This window comes from Suricata suricatta, chromosome 11 (genome assembly GCF_006229205.1).
Source record: "Suricata suricatta isolate VVHF042 chromosome 11, meerkat_22Aug2017_6uvM2_HiC, whole genome shotgun sequence".
Taxonomy (NCBI): domain Eukaryota; kingdom Metazoa; phylum Chordata; class Mammalia; order Carnivora; family Herpestidae; genus Suricata; species Suricata suricatta.
The window spans coordinates 9,517,969-9,530,232 of NC_043710.1; the positions used below are offsets into that span (position 1 = coordinate 9,517,969).

General features: G+C 54.4%; 1 protein-coding gene and 1 long non-coding RNA gene across 5 annotated transcripts in view; one reads left to right on the top strand and one right to left on the bottom strand.

Moving 5' to 3' along the window:
- Positions 1 to 8,690, top strand: part of DDB1 (damage specific DNA binding protein 1) — a 29,969-nt gene extending 21,279 nt beyond the window's left edge. Inside the window, exons 22-27 of one of the 2 annotated variants that reach the window (XM_029956831.1) lie at positions 4,398 to 4,568; positions 4,968 to 5,077; positions 5,348 to 5,517; positions 5,700 to 5,802; positions 7,177 to 7,300; positions 7,866 to 8,690. In XM_029956831.1, the coding sequence (XP_029812691.1) occupies positions 4,398 to 4,568; positions 4,968 to 5,077; positions 5,348 to 5,517; positions 5,700 to 5,802; positions 7,177 to 7,300; positions 7,866 to 7,949 (762 nt within the window). In that variant the 3' untranslated portion in view covers positions 7,950 to 8,690. The remainder of the gene's footprint in view (positions 1 to 4,397; positions 4,569 to 4,967; positions 5,078 to 5,347; positions 5,518 to 5,699; positions 5,803 to 7,176; positions 7,301 to 7,865) is intronic. The other variant, XM_029956832.1, reaches the window with a different exon arrangement.
- LOC115306447 lies at positions 8,657 to 12,242 on the bottom strand. Of its 3 annotated transcripts, none has more exons than XR_003915337.1 (5): positions 12,030 to 12,242; positions 11,369 to 11,455; positions 10,591 to 10,719; positions 9,914 to 10,182; positions 8,657 to 9,567 (listed from the first exon to the last, which is right to left on the bottom strand). It is a non-coding gene; the product is annotated as an uncharacterized LOC115306447 (long non-coding RNA). The 3 variants fall into 3 exon arrangements; XR_003915336.1 differs by lacking the exon at positions 12,030 to 12,242 and adding an exon at positions 11,834 to 11,979; XR_003915338.1 differs by lacking the exon at positions 12,030 to 12,242 and adding an exon at positions 11,834 to 11,979 and having other exon boundaries at positions 8,657 to 9,588.
- Between the last annotated feature and the right edge of the window lie 22 nt (positions 12,243 to 12,264).

A 12,264-nucleotide genomic window follows, 5' to 3' on the forward strand; every position in this document is an offset into this window, starting at 1 on the left:
AGGAGCTGTCCTCCAAACTGGGCAGGAGCTGTTCCCCAAACTGGGCAGGAGCTGTCCTCTAGGGCCTGCAAGCAGCTCGTGTGTATCTGTCTGTTCTCAAGGTGATACACGGGGCAGGATTGAGAAAGTGCTGGAAGGAGCACCGGGTGGGGATGGCTATTTCATCACATGGTCTGGGGTTGGGGGGTGGTGGTTGTTGCTGAGATGGTGACATCTGGCCAGCTTCCTGAGGGAAGGGAGGGGAAAGCCATGACTATGTCTGGGAGAAGCCAAGTGCGAGTAGGAGGTGGGCACGGTCTTGCCGTCTGCGTGGGAGCAAGCCGGGGCGTGCAGGGAGGTCAGAGGGACAGCCAGGGGCCTGGACGCACAGAGCCTGGCAGGCCGTTTAAGGACCTTGGGTCTTACCTTGAGATGATAGAGATTTCTAGAGGATTTGAGCAAATGCTGGGATGTGGTTGGACTTCTGTCTTGGAAAGATCATTTCACGCCTTGGAAAAGGCCAGAGGAGCCCAAGGGCAGCAGCGAGGAGACCCATCAGGCTCTAGCAGGGATGAGGTCAGCAGCTGCTGGTTTCTGGGAGCGGGGTCGCTGACAGAGGAGGGGGAGAGGCGCCAGCCCACAGGCATGACTGATCACTAACTGTGTCTCCAGCCCCTCCCTTCCCCAGGGGAGGGGGGGGCCAGCAGGTCAAGCTTCTAATCATGGGGATCAGCCCACATCCTGAACCATCCAGAACTACCAAAGAGTCACCTCATTAGAACAGAGGACTCCTGTCGCCCGGGAAATTCCGGGGGAATGAGAAACTCAGTATAAACTGCAGGTCTCAGCTTGGGAAGGAAGAGGGTTTCAGGAGCGCTCTAGGTCAGGACTGGGGGCAGAGACCAAAGATATTTTTCTGTGTCCCATGGGAAAACCAGAAGTTTCCTGGTTTTGGACCTCCTGGGTTTCAGTAGTCACATTAGTGAAGATGTCACGGTGGCTGGTGGCCGGTGGCCGGTGGACGGACTAGAGATGGCAGGGCGGTGGCTTCGAGGCGGCATTAAGGCCTGCAGTGCGAATGAGGTCACTGAGGTCAGCCATGTGCCAGGAGTGGGTGGAGGAGAGACCGGAGGCCAAGCCCTGGGATCCTCCAGCCCATGGAAGTTGGGATGATTTGGAAGAACGAGCCAAACACAGACGGAGTGATGAATGAAGTAGGAGAGGAAGTGTTCTGGAAGCCACGGAAAGAATTTCGGGTAGGAGCGAATTGGTAAATTACAAGTGCTGTCACAGGTCAGAGAACGTGAGGATTAAGTGTTGGCCTCTGGTTTTAGCGACGTGGAGGGTGTCGCTGCCCTTGGCCAGAGCTCTTCTGGGTGGGCGGTGGGGTGGAAAGCTGGTAGAAGAGCGTGTGACCAGGACTGGGGTGGGGGGAGGACAGGGCCGCTAGCACGGGAAGTGCTTTCAGGGCGTCTGCGGAAAGGGAGGGAGAGGAAGGGGTGGCAGGACGAGAGCGTTAGTTTGTCGAGCTCGCAAAGACGGCTGTGTGTCTCTGTGCCGTTGAGAACGGCCCATGAGACAGGAGGTGCCGGCGCGGGGATTCTGAGTGGACCTGTGGGAGGTGAGACCTCATCCCGGGCGGCGATGGCCGAAGCACCGGAGGTCCTCGCGTGGCCGGTCCAGCCTCTGGAGGAGCCGAGAGGAAGGTGGAAGCGGGGCGGGGGGAGGTCCCAGGAGGCATGACTCGCTGCCTCGGGGTCTGGAGCGCAGCGGACCAGCAAAGCTGTGCGGTTACTGGGAGGTGGAAGGAGCTCGCTGGCCGTGAGTGGGCTGAGAGGCGGTGAAACCGAGGACACAAGATTCTGGAATTATGCTTAGTGGCAGGTTCTGAGGGTGACAGTTGGATAGACAAGTTACGTGAGGAGAAAAGGGGGTCAGGAAAGGAAAGGAGTCGGTATCAGATCTGCTCTGTGAATGTAAAAGTCAGCCGAGGACCCCCCGAAGGCTGTGCCGGGGAGAGCAGTGGGGCGGGGGTGTGCACGGCGGCTCCAGGCTGGCAGTGCGGAGGGGTGGGCCTGAGGACTGGCACATCAGGGAGGAGGCAGGATGCAAGTGAGGAAAGGCCAGCAGGGAGTGTAAGGAAGTCTGTCTTTCCTCCAGCCCTGGCGGTGCGGGCACTGTGGCAGGAAGTTGAGAGGGCTTGGAGTCCTTGTGAAAGAGCCACATCTGAGAGAAAGGGGACTGGCCGGAGAGGAGGCTGCCCAGTGACTGTGCTCCAGTGGCTGTGGAGCCCATGCGTGCGACGTGGGGTGGGGGGATGCGAGGTCAGCATGGGGGGGATGGGGGGGTGCGAGGTCAGCATGGGGGGGTGGAGGTCAGCATGGGAGGGGGGATGCGGTGTCTGGACCACTGCTGTCTAATGGAGACACCGTAGGAGTTGCAGGCGAAGTTTAGACATTTTTGTTGCCATGTGAGTAAAAGTAAAAGGTAGATGCAGTTGGTTTTAGAAATGTATATGACTTAATGCAGTAGATGTAAACTGTTATTTCAGCATGTAATCAATGTAAAAATTATTGGGGACATATTTTGTGGGTATTATTCATATGGAGACTTCAAAATCTGCTTTATATATATTTTTTCCAAAATATTTTAACATTCTATTTATTTTTTTTAATGTTTTATTTATTTTTGATACAGAGAAAGACAGAGCATGAGAGGGGGAGGGGCAGAGAGAGAAGGAGACACAGAACCAGAAGCAGGGTCCAGGCTCTGAGTTAGCTGTCAGCACAGAGCCTGATGTGGGGCTCGAACCCACGAACGTGAGATCTGACCTGAGCTGAAGTCGGAGGCTTAACAGACTGAGCCACCCAGGCGCCCCACATTTTATTTATTTTTGAGAGAGAGAGACAGCATGAGCAGGGGAGGGTCAGAGAGAGAGAGGAAGACAGAGAATCGGAAGATGGGCTCTAGGCTCTGAGCTAGACGCTCAACTGACTGAGCCCCGCCAGGCACCCCCAGAGTCTGCTTTATGTTTTTATACTTACAGCAAGCCTCATTTTAGGCCAGCCCCATTTTAGGAGTGTTGCAGCCACATGTGGTTAGGGCTGCCATATTAATGCACAGAACCTGTTGGGTCAAGAGTGGGCTTCCTGGAGTTTGGAACTGTCTCCAGAGCGGACAGACTGAATGGAGAGTGAAGGGGAGGGGCTGTTGCCAGGAGCATGTCGAGCATTCGGCCCCAGTTTTACTCCACTGGGAGGGTGGGCTTACCTAAGGATGGGGGGCTCTGGGTACCCTTGACCCAGCCGATGGAGGTGTGGTGGCCATTGTAATGGTCAAACGTGGCTCTTGGAGGCAGGCATCTCTTTGGAGTTCAGTTTCTTTTCACACACCCTGAGAAATCATGGCTTAATGTATTCTGTCCAGGAGTTCTCTGTATGCACAGAAGCCTTAGGCGGGACCATCTGGATGCCGGGGTCTGCCGGGGCGGGCTTCTCCAGGGACTGGAGTCTGCCTTCCTCTGACTGGGTTGTGCCAAATATGTATGTTTGTCTGCTGATTATAAAGTATCTTCGTTAGTTTGGAGGTGTGGTTGTAACTGAAGAAACAGTGCAGTGGAGAAGAAAAAAGAGGGAAAAGCTCTTTGGGTGGAGGGGTGGCCACAGATCTAGTGCTTTGTGCCCTTCCTTCCTTCCTCTCTCTGTTTTTCTCTTTCTTTCTAGAGCGCATACACTTGTGCAAGTGGGGGAGGGGAGGTGGGGGGAGAGAGAATCCTAAGCAGGCCTCATGCTCAGTGTAGAGCCCAGTGCAGGGCTTGATCCCATGAAGCTGGGATCAAGACCTGATCCAAAATCAAGAGTCAGACGCTCCCAGGCCTCCCAAGAATCCTTTATTTGGCCATGTTTCTGTTGGACTTTTCATTCCATTTTCTCTACTCACTGGTTTCATGTCAGCGTGTTCTAAGAACATATGTTTTAAGAAGGGTTCAGAAAAGATGGCTCGTTGGGAGGTGATCTTGTTCCTCTCTGATCAGGATATTGAAGATGGATCTTCTTTTTCTATGAATATTTTTGTAGATCAATTATCCACTGTCAGTCACGAGAAGACCGTCTTTTGTGGTGTCCTTAGTATTGCCCGCGTTACTGTTTACTTAGTATTTTTCTTTATACGGACTCATTTTTTACGTGAAGGAAGACTTTTTATTACCAGTTGGATGTGCTCATGGTATTTTCATGTTTCATAACTACGTAACACTGAAATGAAGGCTTCACACAAGCACCCCAGCAAACCACTTTGCATCCGCACCCCATACCGCACTCTGGTAAACCGTGCTGCAGGTGGAGGGGTGAGGAGGGGCCGGCGGCCGATCTGAGAGGACTGGGGCCCCTGGGGTTGAGGGAAACCGCATGTCCTCCCAGGTGCGGCTGTATGAGTGGACAACGGAAAAGGAGCTTCGCACCGAGTGCAATCACTACAACAACATCATGGCGCTCTACCTGAAGACCAAGGGCGACTTCATCCTGGTGGGCGACCTGATGCGCTCCGTGCTGCTGCTGGCCTACAAGCCCATGGAGGGGAACTTTGAAGAGGTAGTTGGGGGTGGGGGCAGACTGCTCACTCACGATGTGGCCTCTGAGGGTTCCTCTGGTCGTGATGGGTAATCAGGCCCAGTGGGGTTTCCCTGGAGCATACGTTCTGCATTGGTTAGGTATTTTCAGAGGACCCCCTGCCACACGCGTGCATGCAGATGCACGCGCACACACGCGCGTGCGCACACACACACACACACACACACACACACACACACACCCTCCATTCAGCTGCAGCCAGATGGGATGCGCTGGCCGGCGATGGGGGGTGGAATCTGTAGAGAGGCCGTTGTTAAACACAGGAAAGGCTCTTGGCTTCCGGCCAGACGACCAGTCTGAGAACTGGCTTCCATTGCGCGTTGCTGATTATATTTTCTTGTTGCGTCTTACTGTTTGAAGATCGCTCGAGACTTCAATCCCAACTGGATGAGCGCTGTCGAAATCCTGGATGATGACAATTTTCTGGGGGCTGAGAATGCCTTTAACTTGTTTGTGTGTCAGAAGGACAGGTGAGTGACCGGCTTTGGGGATGGCAGGGAGGGGGCAGGGCCCGCGATTGGGGGTGAGGACGCTGCATCCTGTCTCCGTGTCGGCGCGCCTCCTCACTAAGGTCAACTTCCACGGGTGATTCAGAGCTGCGGCAGTGGGCGTCTCCAGACCAGCTCCTCCGCCGGGGAGCGCATGGACACACCAGGCACGCTGAGCACACAGGGTCCCCTGCGTGTGGTCCGTGGCGGGGCGGGAGGTGCAGGGAGTGACTTTCTCGAACTGCCTTTCAGCGCTGCCACGACCGACGAGGAGCGGCAGCACCTGCAGGAGGTCGGTCTCTTCCACCTGGGCGAGTTCGTCAACGTCTTCTGCCACGGCTCTCTGGTCATGCAGAACCTGGGCGAGACTTCCACGCCCACACAGGGCTCGGTGCTCTTTGGCACAGTCAATGGCATGATTGGTAAGGCAAGCCTCACGGGGCGTGCTCCCCTACAGACCCCCGTTCGGAGGGCAGGGGACAGTGGAAGGCCACTGCCAAGCCGTTTGTTAGCAGGGGCTGCCGCCAGCCTGTGCCTCCTGGCACCGCTTTCCTGGGGAGGCTCGCTGTGGGCTCTGCAGCTCCCGCTCCCCTTGCTTCTCCAGGGCTGGTGACCTCACTGTCGGAGAGCTGGTACAACCTGCTGTTGGACATGCAGAATCGACTCAATAAAGTCATCAAAAGCGTGGGCAAGATCGAGCACTCTTTATATCCTTCCCAGGGGCGTGTCCCCGCGCAGGCAGGCAGCTGCGGGACCCGAAGCCGCTTCTGCAAACTGCTGTCGTTTAGGAAGTGTTTTGACTAGCTTCCTGTGGGGAATGGGCTCTTGTGTTTTTGTTTTTGTTGTTGTTTTAATGTCTGTTTATTTATTTTGAGTGAGCAAGCATGAGGGAAGGGCAGAGAGAGAATCCCAAACAGCTCCCCGCTGTCAGCACAGAGCCTGATGCGGGGCTTGATCTCAGACATTTGTGAGATTATGACCTGAGCCGAAATCGAGTCAGATGCCTAACAGACTGAGCCCCCCAGGCACCCCGATGTATGTGTGTGTAATATACTTCTGGAAAAATTCAGATACACGGCAGTAGAGAAAATAGTGCAGTGAATGCCCACATATTTATCACCCAGCTTTCCTGGCTCATTCGGGAGATGTATTCTTGGAATATGTCTGCCCCTGGTCTTTGTGGCCTGACAGGTCAAACAGGAAGTTTAGATGACCACATAGGAACATGCTTTCGGAGATCTTGTTGGGGACAGCAGGGTCTGAGAACCCTTGTGAGAGAGTCTGGTGGAAGAAGAGGGGAAAGGGAAGAAGCCAGAAGCCCAGGGATTGGGCCCTGGGCCGCCCAGGCTCCAAGTACTGCTGCCCACGTGCTTATTCCTGGAGGTGGAAGGAGTCCTCTCCGGGCAGGAGGGTGGAAGGGCTCCTGGGCTGTTCCAAGGCAAGATGGCCCAGCTCTTGCCCGGGACAGAGGCGATGGGCTGATGTGCCGGCTTTAACCCCCCAGCAGGGCTTTGGGCACGCCTCTTGTCTCACTGAGCCTCAGGTTATTCATCTGTGAAGATCAAGGCTACACTGAGAAGCATGGTTCTCCCCAGGTGTGCACGTCCGGCTCCTTGGAGCACGTGTAGAAAATGTCTGTGTTTGGCCAGGCTCTATGCAAAGGAGCATCTGACCTGTAGTTTTTTTTAAAGTAGTCTTTAATGTTCATTTATTTTTAGAGGAGAGAGAGTGAGACAGAGAATCCCAAGAAGGGTCCACACTGTCAGCACAGAGCCTGTCACAGGCCTTGATCTCATGACCTGAGCTGACATCAAGAGTCGGATGCTTAATTGACCAAGTTACCCAGGTGCCCCTGATCTGTAGTTTTAAAAACATTATTTTGGAGTTCACTCCCAGTAGAGAATCTTTGGATCAGGTGATTGTTTTACCTAAGGCCTTTCAGTTCCAAAACTGTCCAAAAAGCAAAAGTTTCCTGTTCTCGAGCTGGGGATGCTTCAGATTGCGGTCTTGGGCAGAGGCGGGGATGGCGGAGAGTGTGGCTCTTTGTGGGTAACTGCGCGCTCCTTAACCCTCCCGGCCACCTGGCGATCCTTTCACACTGAGCGGAAGACAGAACCGGCCACCGGCTTCATCGACGGAGACTTGATTGAGAGTTTCCTGGACATCAGCCGGCCCAAGATGCAGGAGGTTGTGGCCAACCTACAGGTGAGTGACCGAAGTCCATGGCGGGACCAGGTGTGCCTCGATGTCAGTGCCGGCTGCCTCCCGCCTCTGTCCCCACATACCAGCGGCTCTTTCTCAGTAGTTGCCTTCCTGAGTAGGAAGGCGGAGTCTGAGGGCAAGGGGTTGTAGCTGAGGGGCGTGGCACTGTATCAGGAACTTCGCCCATGTGACCTCTGTGTTCGGGGACCGAGGGCATGTCCAGCCATGTGCGGGATCCCTGGCACCCCTCAGATGGGAGGCAGGGCCAAAATCCTACAGAGAGAGACATCTCCACAGTGCAGGGTTTTGGGGTATGGCTCCCTGGAGATGGTGCTTCTGGGGAACATTCTGGAAGGGAGAGAAAGGTACGGGAGGTGGTGGCCTGCGAACCAGCTGTGCTCTCAGGAGACCTGTAAGGAAAGGTGCGGGTTTCCGCTGAGCCCGTCTTCCCTGCCATGGCAGCATCGCAGACACGGGCCTCTTGCTGTGACTGTCTCTTTGCCCCCGCTCCCTGCAGGGAGAGAGCCCCGGTGGTCCTCATGTCCCCACCCCCCTTTCCTCACTGCAGTATGATGATGGCAGCGGAATGAAGCGAGAGGCCACCGCCGACGACCTGATCAAGGTTGTGGAGGAGCTGACGCGGATCCATTAGCCAAGGGCTGGGGTCCCCTTTCCCAGACCCTCCCCGAAGGCTTTGCTCTCCTGCCCGGCTCCCCTCCCCCACCACTGTCTTCTCGGCCAGGGGGAGCCTTTCCCTCAGCCAGCTGTCCCAGAGGCCACAGTCTACCTGTGTGGAAATCGGGATTTCTTTGAACTAAAACCAGTTCACCAGAGACCTGGGAACGGGGTGAAGGTGAAGTGTTTTCCCCCTGGATTTTTACCAGTCTCACACGAGTCCAGCCATCACTTGGGAGCACCGAGCCTTGATCGGCGTTGCCTCTTGTCCTTCCAGGGAGGGATTTCGCAGCTTTGGGGCTGAAAGGAAGCTCTGTGTGTGCGTGCGTGTGTGTGCATGTGTGTGTGTGTGTGTGTGTGCGCGTGTGCGTGTGTATGTGTGTACCACACTCATGCATTGTTCTCTGCTATCTTTTTATTTAGGTTGGGGGTATGGGGAGGCTGTGGGTAGGGGGAAGGGGGTGGGACGGGTTCATTGTCTCTGAAGTGAGAGCTTCCTTTGGCTTTCTCTGTTGGCTGAGAGCTTTGGGTCTGGAGGCCTGACTGCCAGGCCGGGAGCTGCTCGAGTCCGGCCCGGACGCGGTGGGGTGCCACCCACGCTGCAGCCTCTCTTGTCTCTGGGGAACTGCCTTCTTCAGAGGGAAGGAGGCAGGGGGCCGTGAATTGGTTGTTAGGTTCTGAGTTTTACCAAATAAAGTAGAATCTAAGAAGAAAGGTGCATTTGTTTCCGCTTTCCTTCCTGCTGCCCAGCTTCCCTGCGTCATCCCCGTCACACTGCGCCCGGTTCAGCGTCACAGAGTCCGTTCCCTCCTCGGTGGCAGCTGCCGTAGTCGCTTGTCTGTGCTGCTGCAACAGCTCTTCCCAAGAGGCCACGACATCTGCGTCTTTGCCACGTGATTGTTTTTGGTGGGATGTCCCAAGCATAATGGGGGTCGGGTTTTCAAACTTCAGTGGTCTTCGGTTGCCCTTGACCCTGTAGTCCCCATTTGATTCCCAGTCGCCTCTGTTAGTAACTTGCCAGGCCTGGGACTTGCCTGGGTTCCCTTTCTGCGTGTCATTTTAGACGCGGACGCGGCGTCCGGCCAGGCAGCCCCCAGGCGCTGCTCCGTGGCCAGGGCCGGGCGCTCCTCATGCACCTCCCAGCTTCCTGTTGCCACATGTCCTTTGGAGTCTGATTTTATTTCCTCTGGTTTAATCAGGTAAACCTTTGGCGCCTTCGGTTTGAAACTACAGGAGTAGGACACATTTGGGGTTCACCCTTCTGTCTAGCAAACAGAGCCTGTCTTCTTTCGGCGCAGTGGGTCGGAGTGCCTGGGCCCACATTTCCACAGGGATCCAGTGGGAATAAAGGCTGCTCTGTCCCAATGGTGGAGACGAGGGTTGATCCTGGGCGTATTGGCAGGCTCCTTTAAGACCAGCCTTTGATACAGTGTCAGGAAAATTGTGGTTTCAAGTTCAAACTGTGGTTTCGAGATATTCCAGCTCAAAAGAGAAAGGGCATCTCGGCTTTGGGGGTCTTCCGGAGTAAGTTTCCTTCCTTGGAGGCATTCCTTGTGTTTCCTTACTGTTCTATTCCCCTTCCTCTTCTGGGATTTCTGAGAGGCAGAAATAAGGGTCTTAAGGTAAAAAAATAAATCAGCATCTCTCTCTCTCAAAACAACCCCACAGTTTGAACTTGAAACTCAACACTGTGATTTGAATTCTTCAAGTCATGGTTTGAATTGAAAAGGCTTGCCCCCATGCCAGAGACCGGCTTTAATGAGGCAGGCAAGCAACAGTCTCCAGATTGTGATTGTTTTAAAAATTTAATCCTAGATGGAAGACTAAGTTATGGAGGTCCAAAGGAGAATGTGGTGGGAGGACTATTCTGGTCCTTTCCTTTGGTCTGTCTGACCTGCAGCCGTGGAGACCTGCTCCATGGAGTGGAAGCTTCTTACTTACCAGTGGCTTCAGTCTTTGGGGGCCATGGAGTCCTTGCAGTTTTTGTTTTGTTTGCTGTGATCTTGGGTATATTCACTCTGGACTGAATTCTAGCGATCCTTTGGAAACGCACATTCTCCTGCCACACTCCCACAGTCCCTCTTAAAAACAATTAATCACCTCTCCAGGGGTGAGAGGTTGCCCTTGGAGCTTCGCTCCAGCCAGCTGGAATGGCTCCTTCCATGTAGGCGCTGATGAGCTACTCACCCTAGGCCTCTGCGCGAACGGACCTTTGGGAGAATAATAGAAACACTGACTCATCACATGACCATTTGGAAGGGTCACAAGCCAGAGGCCGCCTTTCTGCAGCCAACAACTTGGATCCTCCGCCCTCAGTGGAGGGTCCCTTTTGTTACGGAGAAGCCACAGGCCACAGGAGTGGGGTGGAGCTGTGACTGAGGGATGTGCCTAAACCAGTCCCTGGAGACGATCGATACTAAGTTCGAAGACACTCGGAGTCCAAACTTTGAGAAGCCTCAGGGTCTAACTAACCAAAAGACAAGAAAGCAAGACACCAAAGGAAAGAAGCAAACTAATGAGAAGAGGAACAAGGTGAATGCCATAAGGTCCAAAAGGATCTGGGGAAAGGAAAGAAATGCCCAGGGTGGTTTAGAAAGTCGTTTTCTTTTGGAACTCACCAGTAGGAATTTACTGCGTCTTAACCATCCTGGGCTCCGCTTGAGGCCAGAGGAGGATTTGCTTCAAGCACAAAGTTGCAGGTCAACTGTCCGGCTGCTCACTGACCCTGCTGTAGTTCCAGGGGCGAGCTGGTGGCAGAGGGGACAGAGTAGCAGAGTTCGGGAAGGAGATAGCCAAGTTGCGCTGGGGTGCGGGAGAGGATGGCACGAGGTGGGACAGGGCTGGACAAGGGAATTTTTGTCTTGCATGAATGTGTTGAGAATTTGTGGGTAGCTCCTAGGACCAGCGAAAAGGAGCACCTGTGTGAGGGGGGACCTAGGTAGGGATGAATAAGGGCATTTGGGGGGCTCCAGTGAAGGAAGGCCTTTGTGTTTATCACTATTCCTGAATAATTCAAGGCAGGGCTCCCGACTGTACCGACACCAAAACACTTTTTTAAGTAATGGGAATGCAGTATGGGAGGCTCGGGGAGAAAGTGCGCCTGGGGATGTTTTGAGGCAAAAACGTAAAAGATGCCATTGGATCCTAGGGTCCTTAGGACTCAGAATGGCTGTAAATAGGAAAGTTGCACTAATCTTATGATGCAGAAATTTGGTGACCTATTTGCTGAGAATTCGTCGCTTAGACTGGAAGATGGATCAAGAGTGACAACGGGAGACAACAGGCCTATATTTGAATATCTTTGAAAACTTGACCTCACAGCTTCAGGGAGGGAGTTTGGCTTAGCAACTTGTGTTCAACGAACAACATAAAAACATGACCGCCAAGAACACCTACCTCCACTGGAAACTTAGGTTCATGCAGATGCTGGAAAAGCCAAGTCCTATTAGGCTGTGTTAATAAAAGGATGGTGTCTGGAAGTGTCTGGAAGGAAGGAGACAAGAGTCCAGACCCTGTTCACACACTACGTTCATCTGTGGTCCCTGGTGTTAAGAATCTCGGCGACAGCTTAAGGTAGCCTGTAGGGCAGCCATAGAGGCAGAACCAAAGGAGCTGGGATTATGTAGCTGGGAAATAAACACACTTCCTAACGGATATAGTTCTTCAAAACTGATTTGGGCTGCCTCTTGACAGAGAGTTCCTTATCTCTGGAAGTGTTTAAGCAAAGGCTTGACCAACTGGAACTGGGCGGCTAGGGAAGATTCCTGTACAGGGCAGAGGGCACCATTCGGTCATCCAGCTGCTTCCCAGCTGGGTGATCCCGATTTTCATCCAGCACCTGCTCCCCACTTCCCTGCCTACCAGTCTCTGATTGTGGCCTGGGGCAGCTGGAGAAATGGGCAAAGAGGAGGGTCCGGGTTCAGGACCCGCTAGTGCCCTCTGGCTGGGGAGCAGGTGGATCCGCTGACCCGCGCACCCAGGGTTAGTGTGCAGACCTGCTGGCAGGCTGAGAGCCGGCCCAGAACTGCCCAGCATTGCAGTTGACCCAGCGACCCACCTTCTCGTGACGACACAGGCAACTCCGGCTCCACGGAGACCGCCAATGCCCCGGGCGCACAGCCTCCAGCGCCAGTCTTGCTCTGGAAGCCTCTTTCCTCCCAGGGCCTCCGTCCGACGCCCACAGCCCTTCGCAGGAAGCCGTCTGCCAAACCCGGGCAGGGGGTGTGGGCGGAGGCTGAAACCCCGCCCCCAGGGGTCCCTGATCTTTGCCCCTGACCCGGGCTCCGCGCTTC